Here is a 15,895-nt window from a genome sequence, read left to right as displayed (position 1 = left end):
TGACCTCAAGTGATCCACCCGCCTCAACCTCCTAAAGTGCTTACAGGCGTGAGCCATCATGCCTGGCACGTCTTAGTTATTTAATTCCTGAAAAGGGAGTAGCATTTAAGTATTCAGCTTTTAAAAAGAAGTGGCATACAGTTGTATCTCTTCAGCATCAAGGCCAGAATGTTTTTCTGAAAGGACTTCTTAAGAAACAGACAAGAATACATAGGCCTATGAAGGCTGGGGTTTTTGTTTTTTGGAGCTCCAGGATCTGAAAACCCTCAGACGTTTACCCATTAGCTATTGCAAGTGGCCCAAACCTCAGGCTGGTCATAAACATGTTAGCCAGACCTAGGGAAAGAAAACCAAGCCTGCCTCTTTTCTGGCATCTTCCAGAAGTACATGCCAGCTGTTGCATTGGACCTTATTCCTGAGTGTCTCATCCACGATGCCCGACTTTCTGTCTCATTCTTCAGATGAGCCAATTATCTGGAGAAGCAAACTTTCTCCTTAGTTCCCAGATTATATTTGGGGCTGATGTAGTTCCCAGTTCATAGAGAAGGAGACTGAGCAGTGGAAAGGCAATACTACCAACTGTCTCATGTGCTCACAGGGTACCAGGTACCATACTCAGCTCTCAATTGTTCACTGACAGGCTACAGATACAAGTTACATGCCACTTAGATGATACCTTATTTGTTAGACCCTTGAGAAGTTTCAAAATAAGAAAATGTTTTGTGAATACCCTTGTCTTTACAGGATTGGTTGCTCATCTGATGACCTTGGAGAGGATGATCCTATTGGCTGGTTTGAACTGGAAGAAGAATGGGATGAAGCAGATGTGAAGCTGCAACAGTGCAGGGTTGCCAAAGTAAGCATTCGTGAGTCGTTTGCCCACTCCCCTCCTTTTATTCTGTGTTGAGTAGTGATTGTGTATCAGTCCTGTGCCAGTGCTGGAACCCCAGAGGCAAATCTACCTTCAGGGAGTTCATACTGTGTGGGAGAGACAGATGTGTAAGACAGTGTGATACAAGCTATGATAAAAGGAGAAACAAGGCCGGGCGGGGTGGCTCACGCTTGTAATCCCAGCACTTTGGGAGGCCGAGGCGGGCGGATCACGAGGTCAGGAGATCGAGACCACGGTGAAACCCCGTCTCTACTAAAAATACCAAAAAATTAGCCGGGCGTGGTGGCGGGCGCCTGTAGTCCCAGCTACTCGGAGAGGCTGAGGCAGGAGAATGGCATGAACCCGGGAGGCGGAGCTTGCAGTGAGCCGAGATCGCGCCACTGCACTCCAGCCTGGGTGATAGAGCAAGACTCCGTCTCAAAAAAAAAAAAAAAAAAAAGGAGAAACAGAGGGCTGTTGGCAACCAGGGGAAAAATATTGAACTCGAAAGCTTCTCAGGAAAGGTGGTGTGATGCCAAATGTTGGAGATTAAGTTATCATCTTTAGCCAGGCTACATTGTGTGGAGGAAGGCATCTCAGGCTGAGAGAATAGTGAGAACACAGACATCAACTCAAGAGAGATGTGTTTCCATAGGAAGGACCAATCATTATTTGGCTATTTAATTTTTTTCTTCCTTGGATGTAAATCTCAGGCTTAAATAAGAGAATTAGGAACTCTCTTAAGGGCACATAATAGTAGGTACTCAGTAAATATTTACGCAGTTGAGTAGTGTGTTCTGAAAGGCCCTTAACAAAGAGCTCTCACTGTAAGAAGCAGGTAGTTTGCATGAAAGTTGGGTTTGGAAAATGGCCCTAGATTGGAGTAGACAGGACTGTTTTCCTGGGTTTCTAGCTTAGGGGTTGCATATATCATTCGGGGGCTTTGAGGTGGAGGGCATTGACTGTTTTCGTCATATATCTTATTTCTGTTTCAAAATGACTGCCACAGAGCAAACGTACTTTGCCTCATCCTCTCTTTTCTGGTTTTTGTCTCAAAGAGGGAGTAATGATGCAATTTTCCTTACTATAATCTACCCAAACCTGACTTTATTCAACATTTGTATTGTCTTTTTTTTCTGTGTACTGTAAATGCTGGACTTACATTTTGTGTCCCTAGTGCTGAGCATAGTGTTTCCTAATAAATTAGGAAAATCATAGAAAGACCTTCCCGGAAAGGCCTTTTTCCCTCTTTCATCAGTATTCAAGGATTCTGAGTTCTTCTTTTGAAATCTCTCTTGTCCTGTCCAGTATTTGATGGTGAAGTTCCTCTGCACCCGTCAGGAGTCAGCAGAGCGCTTGGGAGTGCAAGGCTTGAGCATCAGTGGGTACCTCCGGCCTGCAAGAACAGAAGCAGAACAGAGCATCACCTGTGCGCACTGCAGAAAGGACACAGAGGAGAGTGTCTGTGGGGCCACGTTGCTCCTCAGGACCCTTCAGTTTATCCAGCAGCTCGCTCATGACCTGGTAGGGCTTCCTCAGTTGTTAGATGGCATTCCTTTAGGAAAAGTGAATGACAGTATTCAGAGAAATGAACATCAACTGATAAAACCTGGCCCTGCGGAAGCCAATAGGACAGGCATTGTACTGCTGCAGGGACATGAAAAGCTGAGGAAAGTGAGCTGTTGGGCATTCATGGCATGAGTCAGTGAAGTGGCCTGTGAGTCAGTGAGTGGCCTGTGGCCATCATTGTGGCTTCTCCCAAAGTAGACCTACAGACACATCTTCAAGAGCCCTGGCCGTGGCTGCCATGGGGAAACAAACAACAGAGTTCATGGGATTTGCATCTTCTTTAAGTCCTAGAAGAATTATAACTGAAGTCTAGGTGAATTCTTGTTATTTACTGAAAATACGAAAATAATGGCAGGATTTCGAATCAAAAATGATTTTTTGATTTCTAACTTTTTTGGTACTGACTGTTACAGTCAGTAATATAACACAGTGACGACTCACTCAAAGGAAGATTCTTACAGCTATCACCACAGCCTTGGGAGTTCAGTGGATGGGGCCCTCGCATGTGTAGTGTACAGCAGTGTCCACTCTTGATCCCCATTCTGCCTCAGGGCACATTCAGAGGCTGGTGACTCAGTTCATATAAGGTTTGTTTGGTCTTTGTTATTCAGACCTCCTATCACAATAGAAAAGAGCAAATAAGGAGATGCCTGGAAATAACAGGCATGCTTATGGAAGGATTGATGTCTTTCAGCCTACACACGGGGAAGGTGTCAGTATATTGTTGTACAGTCCTGGACAGTGATCATCCGGGAAAGACTGGCTTATGTGCTGGGTTAGGAAGTCAGGAGTGTTCATGGATACGTGTGTGTGTGTGTGTGTATATATATACACTTACATACGTACATACATATAACAGACACATATTTTAGAAAGTTTCAAACCAAAAATAGTTGTTGGCAAACCTTTTTGTAGTTAAGAGTAAGCATCAGTAATATGAAAGTCTCACTCATGTAGAGCCACCTCATCCCTTTACAATTAGAAGTAAATGAGGTATTATAGTATTTCTCTAAATGCATTTTTCAATTTTATTTATTCTGATCTTTATAATTTTTTAGGTGCAGCAGAAGGAAAGTGGCTTAAAATATAAATCTTTTCTGGACTTCGCGGGTCTTGATTTGCAGATCTTCTGGAATTTTTACAGTAAATTAAAGCAAAAGTAGGTCAGAACTTGTTATAAGGTGATAATCACATAAACTGAAAACACTGAGTTTTGCTATTCTAAGTGGATTTTTTTTTCCTAATTTTTTTTACTTCCTGCCAGTGTTTATGGTTTGATTTAAAAGATATGGTTATTATTGAAAATAACACCTCAGATTTCTGTAAAATATTTAGGCAGTAGTAAGCAGGTCAAGCATTACAGTACTGTCCTCATTTTACAGATGAAAAAGTAGGATCAGAAATGAACTTCCTACCTGGGGGCAGTGGCTCACGCCTGTAATCCTAGCACTTTGGGAGGCCGAGGCAGGTGGATCACAAGGTCAGGAGTTTGAGACCAGCCTGGCCAATATGGTGAAACCCTGTGTCTACTAAAAATACAAAAATTAGCTGGGTGTGGTGGTGGGCACCTGTAATCCCAGCTACTTGGGAGGCTGAGGCAGAAGAATTGCTTGAACCTGGGAGTCGGAGTTGCAGTGAGCTGAGATCGCGCCACTGCACTCCAGCCTGGGAGACAGAGTGAGACTCGGTCTCAAAACAACAACAACAACAAAAAAGAAATGAACTTCCTTCCCCACGGTGGGCAGAGTCCGATGGGATCTGTTTCCAGACATTTAGTACAGTGTTCTTTCTGGTCCACCCTTCTTCCTCTCAGTTGGCATTATTTTCATCGAGCCTGATGCCTAGAGGAAAGTCCTTTGACAGCTATATGGCTTTGGAGAGTAAATGCAACTTGCCCTTTTGCTCTCTGATGTTCTTTGTCTTTCTGTAGCCCGAGGGAAGAATGCATCTCTGCCCAAACCCTGCTTCTGCAGCTCCTCCAGAGCTGCTTCTCCGTGCTGCAGGGAGATGCACTGGCTGCTTCTGAGGAGGAAAAGACTCCAATCCAGAGCCCTAAAGGAGTAGAGGCTGCCAAGGAGCTCTACACACACTTGTGTGATGGTAGGGATTTGGGTTTTTTCTTTAATACAACCCTGTGTAGGTAGCCTGGAGGGCCTCTTGCTATAGAGAAGAGGGCTGTCCTATGATGATGCAAGCCACAAAGGGATTGCTGCTGTGGGAATCCCCCAGAAAGGGATTGCTGCTGTGGGAAACGAGTGTTTCCTCTGATGCTCTTTTGAGTTCAGGATTTATTCCTTCCTCAACTGACTTCCCTTCCTCCTGGTTTCAGATCTATAGCTGTGTTATGTTGAGAGTCATTACTGTCATACTATTGAGCCTTAACTTCAACTAAGTCACTGAGATGAGGTAGATTGAGGGGGAGTGAAACACGTGGCCATCTGAAGTTATATTTAAGGCTTTGCCAAGTTGTGTCTCAAAAGGACAGGGAAGTAATGACATAAAAACCGATACATACAGTCTTTGTTTTAGTTAAATGAAAGCAAATAAAAAATAATTTTTTATACTGCCTGGCCTGTACAGAAATACTTCTTCACTCTGGTATTAAGTACAAAATGGAGAGTAGTGAATTTATAGGCTAGTTATAGCAGATGTATAAGTGAATAGATGGAATATATGAAAGCTGATGCCATTGTTCATTTTATCAGTGGTAGACAAGGTGGATGGAGACTCTGTGCCCATGGAGATACTAAAACAGGAAGTCAGGAATACCCTTCTCAATGGGGCTGCCATCTTCTTTCCCAATCGACAGACCCGACGGAACCATCTCTTCACCATGATGGTAATTATTACTAAAAGTCTGGATTCAATGTCTGAAGTCTGTGAGGATGAAATTTGCTAGGCTTTGTTATCTCTGAATATATTGTCTGTTGCAACGTCCCAGATGTATATTAATATTATATGTCTTAGATATAGACAGATATCTAAGGACATGGCACTCTGCTCACAGTGGGGTGACACATATTCTGAATCTGTGTTTCATGATCTGATGTCTCACAAAGTAACAGTGTAGTCTCCTTCATCGTTGTGACTTGCCTACAACCATCCTTTCTTTTCAACATTTTACCTTTGTATTATAGGCAAATTCAAAACAAATACCAAAGCCAACTAAATAGTATAGTGAATGCCCTGCCCCCCAAATGTACCTGTCACCTAGCTTCAACAGTCATAAACTCACGCTAATCTTGCTTTACCTACAGTGTACCTCACCCCCACTTTCCCCCTTTCCCCACTGCCCATTATTATTTCAAAGTAACTTCCTGACATTTGATTCATAAATATTTCAGTATATATCTGTAAAACTAATACCACCAAGTTTTTGTGTTTGTTTGTTTTTAGATAGGTTCTTGTTCTGTTGCCCAGGCTGGAGTACAGTGGTGTAGTCACAACTCACTGCGTTCTCTGTCTCCTGGGCTCCAGCAATCCTCCCACCTCGGCCTCCCAAGTAGCTGGGACTACTGGTGCATGCCACCACGCCTGGCTAATTTTTGTATTTTTTGTAGAGATGAGTTTTGCCACATTGCCCAGGCTAGTCTTGAAGCCCAAGGCTCAAGCGATCAGCCCACCTCAGCCTCCCAAAGTGCTGGGATTACAGGCGTGAGCCACTCGCCAGGCCAGTATCACCAAGTTTTATTCCTCAAATGGTTCTTGTCACTCTCCTAGACCACTTCTTCATGTTCCTCAGACATTAGTACTCGGGGTGAAACATGCTTTTAGTATCTGTAAGCACTGTGTTACCAAATGGAATCTCCTATGCAAAGATCCAGGTTTTCAATTCTGAAGGAAGTATTTCTATATGAAGATGAGTATGATACATGAAAAAATGTAAAACAAAACAAAGATTTTTCTCTCTGGGCCATATCAAAAACACCTAGGCAGGGGAACTTTAGAGGTTCCTGTGTTACAATGATGGTAAAACACAGGGAAGTGTAAGTATACCAAGGGGACAAATTAGAGAAATGTGTACAAGAAAGCAAAATTATAGGCCAGTCTTACTTATGAACGTAGTTAGAAGAACCCTAATGAAATATTAACTAACCAGTCCAACAACATATAAACAAAATTATGGCCAAGTTGGATATATGCTGGAAATCCAGTGATGGTTCAGCAGTAGAAAATCTGTAAATGAAATCAGAGAGGAAAAAAAAAAATCACTAAATGCAGAAAATGTTTTAATAAGATTAAATTCTGATGATTAAAACAATGAAACAATATGTTTTCATTAGCAAACTCAAAGTAGAAGGAAACTCCTTTAATCTGGTAGAGGGTATGTATCTAAAACCTACAATAAGCAATGTATTTGATGGATCATTGGAAGCATTCCTTTCAAAATACGGAATAAGACAAGGATGCTCACTGTCATTGCTTCTCTTTGATGTTGCATTGGAGGGCCTGGCTAGTGCTGTAGGACAAGGGAAAGAAGTTAAAAATAATAGAAAGAATAAAACAAATATTTGTTTTGATATGATTATAGATTACTTTTTATTGTCTGTGTAGTCAAGCAACTAATAGAATTATTTAAAAGAATTTGACAAAGGAAACTAGATACAGCATTTTAAAAGGGCGTTTCTAATGCAACAACCAATGAGCAGACATAAGAAAAGTGGTCTGTGAGATGCACAAAGGCCTATAGAAATAAGGGAGGGAAGCCGAGCATGGTGGCACACGCCTGTAGTCCCAGCTACTTGGGAGGTTGAAGCAGGAGAATCTCTTGAACCCGGGAGGCAGAGGTTGTGGTAAGCGGAGATCACGCCTCTGCACTTCAGCCTGGACAACAGAGGGAGATTCCGTCTCAAAAAAAAAAGAAAAAAAAAAAGGAAGAAAGAAGGGAGGGAATAAAAGAAGCATAAAAAGTGGTCCCTGATGGCAAAGGGCTGCAATTTAACTGGGGACACCTGCCACAAGGAAAAACTTATTCCATTTGCAAGAGGAGAATCATGTTGAGGCTAAGTGATTGAGGAAGGTTTCAAAGAAGAGGAAGGATATTTGTTTGTGTAATTCCGGCTATATATAAAATTTGTGTATCAACTTGAGGAATCACTTCTCACATTGTGAGTTACATAACCTTTGACAGCATCAGCTGACCTGACCCACTGGACTGTGGATGGGTCTCTATCCTACTTGTTTGGTGCAAGTATTTACTAGGTAGCTGAGCAAATGATTAATTTCCTAGCATGTGTCCTACACAGAAAATAGAAACAGGACATATGACTTTTTGAATGACATTGCTGTCTTCTCATGCTGAGAAGTTAAATAGCACTGCCAACCTTTTATATAGTGCTAAGTGATTCTCTCTCCATCAGGTACCTCCTCAGTATCTTCGGATACCATACCCTTAAGAGATGTGATTGCTCTTGGGATGGCATGTCCAATGGCAAAAAGTATATATCAGCTGGGCGCGGTGGCTCACGCCTGTAATCCCAGCACTTTGGGAGGCAGAGGTGGGTGGATCACCTGAGGTCAGGAGTTCAAGAGCAGCCTGGCCAACATGGTGAAACCCCATCTCTACTAAAAATACAAAAATTAGCCAGATGTGGTAGTGGGCTCCTGTAATCCTAGATGCATGGGAGGCTGAGGCAGGAGAATTGCTTGAACGCGGAAGGCAGAAGTTGCAGTGAGCTGAGATCGCACCATTGCACTCCAGCCCGGGCAACAAGAGTGAAATTCCGTCTCAAAAACAAAAAACAAACAAACAAAAAAAACAGTATATCTCTTTTTGAGGTCATTTCCTTAAGCAGGAAACTTGAACCTCCTGTTGACTTTGGCAGTGAACCAAGTGCACCTACCACCTTGTGTTTAGATGGGCGGTTCTGCTCCATCTTAGCACTTGAGCAGGTTTTAGTGGGGTGCTGTGAGGTAGTCTGCTGGCCTGGCATTCCTCATACTTGGGAACAGTGGGGTGGTGATGTTTCATTGCTGCTCTAGGTCTCTGGAATGTCATGGACTAGATTTTCTGAATATACAATTTCTGGTTTTCTAGAAGAATGTCACCGAGCAGGAGCACAAGCAGTCCCTGCAGCTCACTTTCCGTTCACTGTGCACGTATTTTAGGTAAGTTGATTGTTCTTTTTAATTGTCGGATAACTCAAATCTTTGCAAAGTTGTTTTCTTGAGCTCGCCCTTCCTTTCATGTGCCTTCGAAGTAGTACTTCCTTCCACTCAGTTAGAAAGCCGAGTTTCTGTGGGTGACCCAAATAGTGGTAAAATAATAATCTTGTTGACAGCCGAATCCAGTTCCCATCCATTTTAAGACAATTTCAGATTGAGCCCATTGAGGGTCTTTTTGAACACTTCAGTTTCCAAGTGATGTTAACAACAAAAACTGAAGCCAAAGGAGTGTAGGGTCCTGTATTCGTATCTAAGTTAAAACCAGCTACAGAAGCCTAGAATGATAGTTTGCAGAAGGAAGTGTGCTGGGAGGGGAGGGCTTCAAGATTTTTGCCTGTTTCAGCTACCAGAGAAGCTAAATGGGCCTGTAGGCTTCATTACTAGAGGTATCAACTCTTGAAGGAGGAAGGGAACTAATATCCTGAGCGACTGCCTGCAAGTCAGACTATACCTGGTATGGATGCCAGACTTAGAGGGCTGTCTGTTTAAAATGTGCTCGGAATCAGGTAGCAAGGATGCTGAAAGGGCCTGGGGCTGTCCTGTGAAAACATTTGAAGACACAAGGAACGTTTAGCCAGGACTTTCAAGCTAGCAGTCGTGAGATGAGGTGTATTTCATATTGGTGGCCAAGGTGATTTATTCATCAGCCTTCTACCTCAGGGTCTTTTCCAGGACTGGAGGATTTGTGAGTCTGTGCTAACGGAAGCACATGTGGACGGACAGCGACACAGCCCCAGCTGGTTCCACGGCCTGTATTCCCAACCCAAACTCCTCCTGTCCCGTGGAACTGACTCAAACCTTTCTGCACTCTGTTTTGGAATCTTTTAAGATAGTATAAAAATCTTTCTCCTGAAGCCAGGTGTCATGACTAATTTGTATCCTTTCAGTGACAAGGATCCAGGCGGCCTTCTGCTTTTACCTGAGAAGAACGACCTGGCCAAGATGAACATCAGTGAAGTCCTGGCGGTCATGGACACTCTCCTCTCTGTTGCTGCTCGAGAGGTATCCAGTGACTGCCTCCCTGTTTTCTTTGTCTCATGCTTGTGGGGGCACATGATGTGGCAGTCTCTTGTGCCCCCCGTTGCCTCTTTGCAGTATGAATGTACTTTGTTGTGGTTTTTTCTGTTGTTGTTGTTGTTTTGAGATAGGGCCTTGCTCTGTCACCCAGGCTGGGGTGCAGTGGCACAATCACAGCTCACTGCAGCTTCCGCATCCCAGGCCTAAGCAGTCCTCCCACCTCAGTCTCCCCAGTAGCTGGGACCACAGGCACACACCACCATGCCCAGCTGGTTTTTAAATTATTTGTAGAGACGGAGTCTCTCTATGTTGCCCAGGCTGGTCTTGAACTCCTGGGATCAAGAAATCCTCCCACTTTGGCCTCCCAAAGTGCTGGGATTACAGGTGTGAGCTACTGTGCCTGGCATGAATGTACTTTATTACTTGACCCTTACAGATGATCACAAAGGTTTCCCAGCCAGCCCTTGCCAATGAGTGAGGGCATGTTACGGTTCTTGGTAGTCAGCAAACAATAAAAACACAGAAGTGTTCGATAATACTTCCTGTGGAAAAAGAGGAATGGATTTGTATCAAGTCCCCTTGTAGTGGTTGTCAGTGAGCCCAACACATAGTTATGTGTTGTTAGCGGTGTGAATTTTCAGGAAAACTACTTGGACTTTAAAGAAATTCAGGGCCGGTCACAGTGGCTCATGCCTGTAATCCCAGCACTTTGGTAGGCCAAGGTGGGGCGGATCACCTGAGGTCGGGAGTTCAAGACCAGCCTGACCAACATGGAGAAATACAAAATTAGCTGAGCTAATTTAATTTTTAATTTAAAATTAGTTCCCTTTCTACTAAAAATATAAAATTAGCTGGACGTGGTGGCACATGCCTGTAATCCCAGCTACTCGGGAGGCTGAGGCAGGAGAATCGCTTGAACCCGGGAGGCGGAAGTTGTAGTGAGCCGAGCTTGCGCCATTGCACTCCAGCCTAGGCAACAAGAGCGAAATTCTGTCTCAAAAAAAAAAAAAAAAGAAATTCAGATTTCTTAGCAATTTCGTGAACTAATCAAATCTCAAAGTATGTTATCTTTTTTCTGTGTTAATGATTTTTTTAAATTTGCCTTTTTTTTAACATATAAGGGATTTTCTTTCTTAAAATGTAGTTTATGCTCCAAATGGATCAGTCACTTGGGATATTTGACAGAAAAAAGATTTCTGGATCCCACCCTGAGCTACTGATTCAAGATCTCTAGGGATAGGGCATAAGAACCTGCATTTTTCTAAGCACCACGAGAGATTCTAAAGTGATAGCACCCCTGTACTAGGAGACCAAGAACTACCTCTTTGGGCTAAACGTGGGAATCAGAGAGTTGGAGGAGATTTTGTGGTAGACTAGTCCAAACCACATCCTTGAGGTACCTAATGATGTGGACTTCAAGATAACTTCTTTTGTGACTGATAACTTATCTTGTATCTTTTGACTGAACTTAGTGTCTTTAAATCTCTTATATTTTTGCGGGTGCCTTACTGTTTTTTTGTTTGTTTTTTTTTTCTTGAGACGGAGTCTCGCTCTGTCGCCCAGGCTGGAGTGCAGTGGCACAATCTCGACTCACTGCAAGCTCTGCCTCCCGGGTTCACGCCATTCTCCTGCCTTAGCCTCCCGAGTAGCTGGGACTACAGGCGCCCACCACCGCGCCTGGCTAATTTTTTGTATTTTTAGTAGAGATGGGGTTTCACCGTGTTAGCCAAGACGGTCTCGATCTCCTGACCTCGTGATCCGCCCGCCTTGGCCTCCCAAAGTGCTGGGATTACAAGCGTGGGATTACTGCTCCCGGCCTCAACTTTGTTTTTAATAAAAAAACTATGCTCTATTTTTTGCTGTCACATTAATTTTCTCTTACTTTCTGCTTTCTGGCTTATTTCCAGACTCTTCTGCCCATCTCTGAGTCTTCCTTAAAAAACTCACTTCAGTCTACGGCTCATCAGTATGTGTTCTCGGCCCCAGTTAGCCGTGGCTCATTCAAATCTCCGTCCTTACTTCTGCGTTTCCCATACCTTCCCTTTCTTCTGGAGCTCATCTACATTCTACCTGTTTCTCAGATCCCTGAAGCCTGAACTGAGTTCTCCCCCTCACCAGTCTTTCTTCTGTTGTTACATCATCAGTGCCATTGGGCAGAAAACTTCAGCGTTCTCACCTGGTTCTCATAGGCATCGATTCTGCTCTGCATGTAAGGAGTGGGTAGGTGCTAGAGCCAGGACTGAAACTGGGGCCATTTGACTCAGAGTCTTGTCCTCTTTCCACTAGGTAAGATAGGCCAGAGTTATTTTAAGATGTACGTGGAGAAATGAGATAGCATTTGCCCAAGAGAATTTCGCATAATCGTATACCATTTGGAGATCAGATATGTGTCTTTTCTTCTCTTTCACTTACCTGTGGTACAAAAGAAGTTACAGATATCATTGAACCTCCTTGCTAGAGATGCAGCTATTAATGTGTTTCCCTGAATTATCTTTCAGTAAAAGACACTTATGGTTATACTAAAGAGTTAGGGTTCAATTAGGAAAAAAAAATTAAAGGTGATCAGAAATGTACCTGGTCTGAAATTTTTCTCATGAATCTGTCAGATTCAACAAATATCCACTGAATGCCTGCTGTGTGCTAGGTCCTGTGCTAGGAACGGGGGATACAGTGATTTTAAAAAAGCACAGTCTTGAGGAGCAAATATGTAATCGGGTAGTTGTAGCAATGCAGCAAGCGTCTCTTTTAAGGACTAGACATTCCCAGTATCTTTGAGTCCATTTCCCTCCATCCACATGCCTTTTCATGGCTCACTCTCTTCCTGCCTTGCCAGACGTAACCATCATCCTGAAGTTTATGTTCACCATTTCCTTGTTCTTCTTTTTGCTTACTCCTACACAGCACATCTGTATTGCCTGGGTTTTACCTGTAATGGAATCATATAGTATACAATCTTCTGAATCTGGAGGTCAGATAACCCTTCAAAGAAACATTTGAGAACAAAGGTGATGGTTAGAGAGCCATAGAGGCATGAAAAATTATTTTTTTAAGGTGGGAGAGGTTTGATTAAAGGCTCGAGGGAAGGAGCCAGAGAAAGGAGATTTTAAGATATAAGAGAAAGAAGAGATACCCAGTGGGGTAAGGTTCCTGAGGTGGTAGAAGGAGATGTCATGTGGAATAAAAAACCTTTGTAAAGGTTCCGAAAAGCTGGAGGGAAAGAGGGGCGTTTTCGTAATACCATCTTTCTTGGTCACTGCTGGGTTGAAAGCTGTTTCATGACTGTTTTCCATAGCTGTAGTTTGTTTTTGCTGGTGACAGCTGCTGCTTTAGAGGATGCTCTTGGCTGTGCTCTGTGAATGGCCTTGTCATGAACACTTTCTGTTTGTCTCCTCCCTTGTAGTGCGAACTGTTAATGCTCAGTGGGGCCCCAGGGGAGGTTGGCTCTGTGCTCTTCTCCCTGTTCTGGTCCGTCCAAGGCAGCCTGCTATCCTGGTGCTACCTGCAGCTGAAGAGCACGGACTCTGGAGCCAAAGATCTTGCCGTGGACCTTATTGAAAAATGTGAGTTTCCATATAAAATCCATGAAAACAGATGGCGTTTGGGTTTTGACTCTGAGTATGTTCTCTTCTTTAGTAACTCATGCATTGAGTGTGCATATGGCTTTCTTCATTACGATTCAGATTCTTGGACTGGTTTGCTCTAATTAAAATAGAATTCAACAGCATGTCTTTTTGTCCAGAGTTTCCTGTCTGAGCGTGGTGGTATGCCTAAGTATTTCTGTTGTAGAATTAGATCATTTCACAGCCTAAACATTGCTTTTGCAATCATATAGCACTCTTACGTGATGTCTCACTGTTCAGGAGAGTCTATCCCTGTTTTAATCAAGTCATCTAAAAATGAAAGTCTTGAATTTTAAAAATCTAAGGTGTGTGAGCATTGCTGTGACCGTTGCTGATTACTGAGAATAATTAGATTCATGTTCTTTAAACTCACAGGAAATTATATGAAACCCAACGGGTGCTGACAAATTACACGTGGAAAATTTAGTACCATCAAACTTGGTCCCAGCAGCTGTGACGAAAACACTTATATTGGGTCCTGCCACCTAGAGCTTGGCCTGTTAGATTGGTATACCTAATGCATGGGCTCATTGTAAACAGAAGGAAAAGGAGAGGCTGACAGCTGGGTTAGTCAGGCATGTAATTTCACTTCTACAAGTGCTCCTCCACTTCATCAAAAGACAAAAAAAAAATCCCTTTAAAAGTAGAGTCTTTTACTGAAATCCGCACTGCTTCTTCCTCCGAGAGGAATCATTAGGACGGCACTTGATGGCCTTGTGGTCTTCGCTGTGGAATCCCCTCTGCAGCTTCTGGAGTCTCTTTATTCTTGTCTGTGGTGATAACTAAGCATGTGACATTTCTGCCGTATAATATATTAATTATTTTCTTTGTTTTGGTAGATGTGGGACAGTTTCTGGCAAGCATGAGAGTGATTTTGGAATCCCTTTTGTCACAATATAATGGAAAAACCATAGTAGAAAGATTATGTAATTCAGTATTTTCAATGGCAGCTCGTCAACTGGTAAGAAAAACTAGCAGCTATTTGTAAAGAACCGGAAGGGGGTTGGGGATCTGCATCCCCAGGCTCAGCCTAAGGTGGACGCTGAGTGCTTCATCCATCTTCCATTAGGTTATCTTCCTGCTGGACTTCTGCACTTTAGACATCCCACACTGCGTACTCTTGAGAGAGTTCAGCATCCTCACAGAACTCCTGAAGAAGCTCTGTAGTGGCCCCGAAGGAGGACTGAGGAAGGTAACTTGAGTTGGCACTTGAGCCACCCTGTGTTCTCTTTCAGGAGTGATGGGACACACTTAGTGAAGTGGACCACGGACTGCAGATAGGCACAGCTGAGGAGCCTCTAGAAGGCTCCCTTGATTTTATCAGTGGGCTTGCCAACAAGGCTGAATGCCAGTCCAAGTTGATGTGGCCTGGTCAGCGTTAGAAGGGAGACACAGAGAAAAAGCTGTAGAGATGAACCTCATCACTTTATAGTTGATGAAGTTATATAAAAACCATGTAAGTGAATGACGAAATTAAAGTCCAGAAGAGAAAATGTACGTTGAAAGGCAGATTAGAAGGTTTTGTCTTTAGAAGAAATTTCTCCCTTACTTAATTTTACATACAGAACGTTTAGTCACTGTCTTGTGTGAGCTTCATAACAACTCTGTGGCAGTAGAAAAGGCATTTATATCTAATAGGTTAAAAAACCAAAGCCCCTGCCGCCCTGCTCAAAAAAAAAAATAAAAGGGTAGGAGAAGAAGGGAGAGTAGATCCAGGTTTGCCAGCATCCCAAGTAGGAATGTGAGGTCTTTAAACTCCTCATTCAGTACTTTTTCCACTGGGAATTCACACTGGTGATGATTGTAAGTAGTTCTGTCATAGTTAAAAGGTACAAGCTGGTCACAGTTTTTGTGTGTAATAAAAGCACATCTGCTCAGCTGCATGGTGGATGTGTGTTGATCTGTCTGTGAAGATGGGAATGTCAGGTTTGTCTTTGAGCCTGCCTGCTGGTTTGTGCAGGGCTATCAAGCCGGTCTGCCGGGAGCACTGATAGAGAAACAGTCTGCTGCATGTGGCTAGGCGTCGAGTGATGGAACCTTTCTTTCCCCCGGCTCATTTGTTATCATAGCTGGATGTTGAGACCTGGCAACAGGAACAGCCTGTGGTGTTACATACATGGACTAAGGAATCTGCCCACAACTATGAAAATAATTGCCATGAAGTATCTGTCTTTGTTAGCCCAGGGGCAACCTATTTTGAAGTGGAATTCGATGACAGGTGTGAAACTGAAAAAAGGTAAGACCTCTATGTTCTTTCACCCCCAAGCGGTAATAGGTCAACAATGAGAGAAGGAAGCTAATAGAGGTTATGCTTTCACAGGTATGATTATCTGGAATTTACCGACGCTAGAGGTCGGAAAACACGCTATGACACAAAAGTTGGCACTGATAAATGGCCCAAGGTGAGTGATAGTCCCAGAAAGGGGTACCTACTTTTCTGCACCAATGCTTTTCCTTTTGTCAGCCTTCAGGGGGCAGTAGAGGTAAGGTTTTTGAAGGGAGGGAGGCATTTATGTTACACTTTTGTGAAAGGAAGGATTTATATCCGAGTTTGACCAACTATGGTCTGTCACCTGTTTTGTAAACAAATTTTTTTGGAACACAGCCATGCCTGTTTATCGTTTATAGCTGCTTTGGCACTGCAGTGGCAGAG

At 43.2% G+C, this 15,895-nt stretch overlaps 1 protein-coding gene across 5 annotated transcripts in view; it reads left to right on the top strand.

Moving 5' to 3' along the window:
* The window catches only part of ZZEF1 (zinc finger ZZ-type and EF-hand domain containing 1), a 136,898-nt gene that overhangs the window by 52,761 nt on the left and 68,242 nt on the right, over positions 1-15,895 (top strand). For all 5 annotated transcript variants that reach the window (XR_009211131.1, XM_032138334.2, XM_032138333.2 and 2 more), the window contains exons 12-23: positions 745-856; positions 2,180-2,395; positions 3,499-3,599; positions 4,371-4,540; positions 5,146-5,279; positions 8,478-8,548; positions 9,493-9,607; positions 13,023-13,182; positions 14,082-14,203; positions 14,312-14,434; positions 15,312-15,478; positions 15,563-15,644. Coding sequence is in view for 4 of the 5 variants with exons in the window: in XM_032138334.2 (XP_031994225.1) it covers positions 745-856; positions 2,180-2,395; positions 3,499-3,599; positions 4,371-4,540; positions 5,146-5,279; positions 8,478-8,548; positions 9,493-9,607; positions 13,023-13,182; positions 14,082-14,203; positions 14,312-14,434; positions 15,312-15,478; positions 15,563-15,644 (1,573 nt within the window). In the remaining variant the exon portion in view is untranslated. The remainder of the gene's footprint in view (positions 1-744; positions 857-2,179; positions 2,396-3,498; positions 3,600-4,370; positions 4,541-5,145; positions 5,280-8,477; positions 8,549-9,492; positions 9,608-13,022; positions 13,183-14,081; positions 14,204-14,311; positions 14,435-15,311; positions 15,479-15,562; positions 15,645-15,895) is intronic.

Source organism: Hylobates moloch, unplaced genomic scaffold (genome assembly GCF_009828535.3).
Source record: "Hylobates moloch isolate HMO894 unplaced genomic scaffold, HMol_V3 SCAFFOLD_19, whole genome shotgun sequence".
Lineage (NCBI taxonomy): Eukaryota > Metazoa > Chordata > Mammalia > Primates > Hylobatidae > Hylobates > Hylobates moloch.
This window is presented reverse-complemented; position numbering and strand designations above follow the sequence as displayed.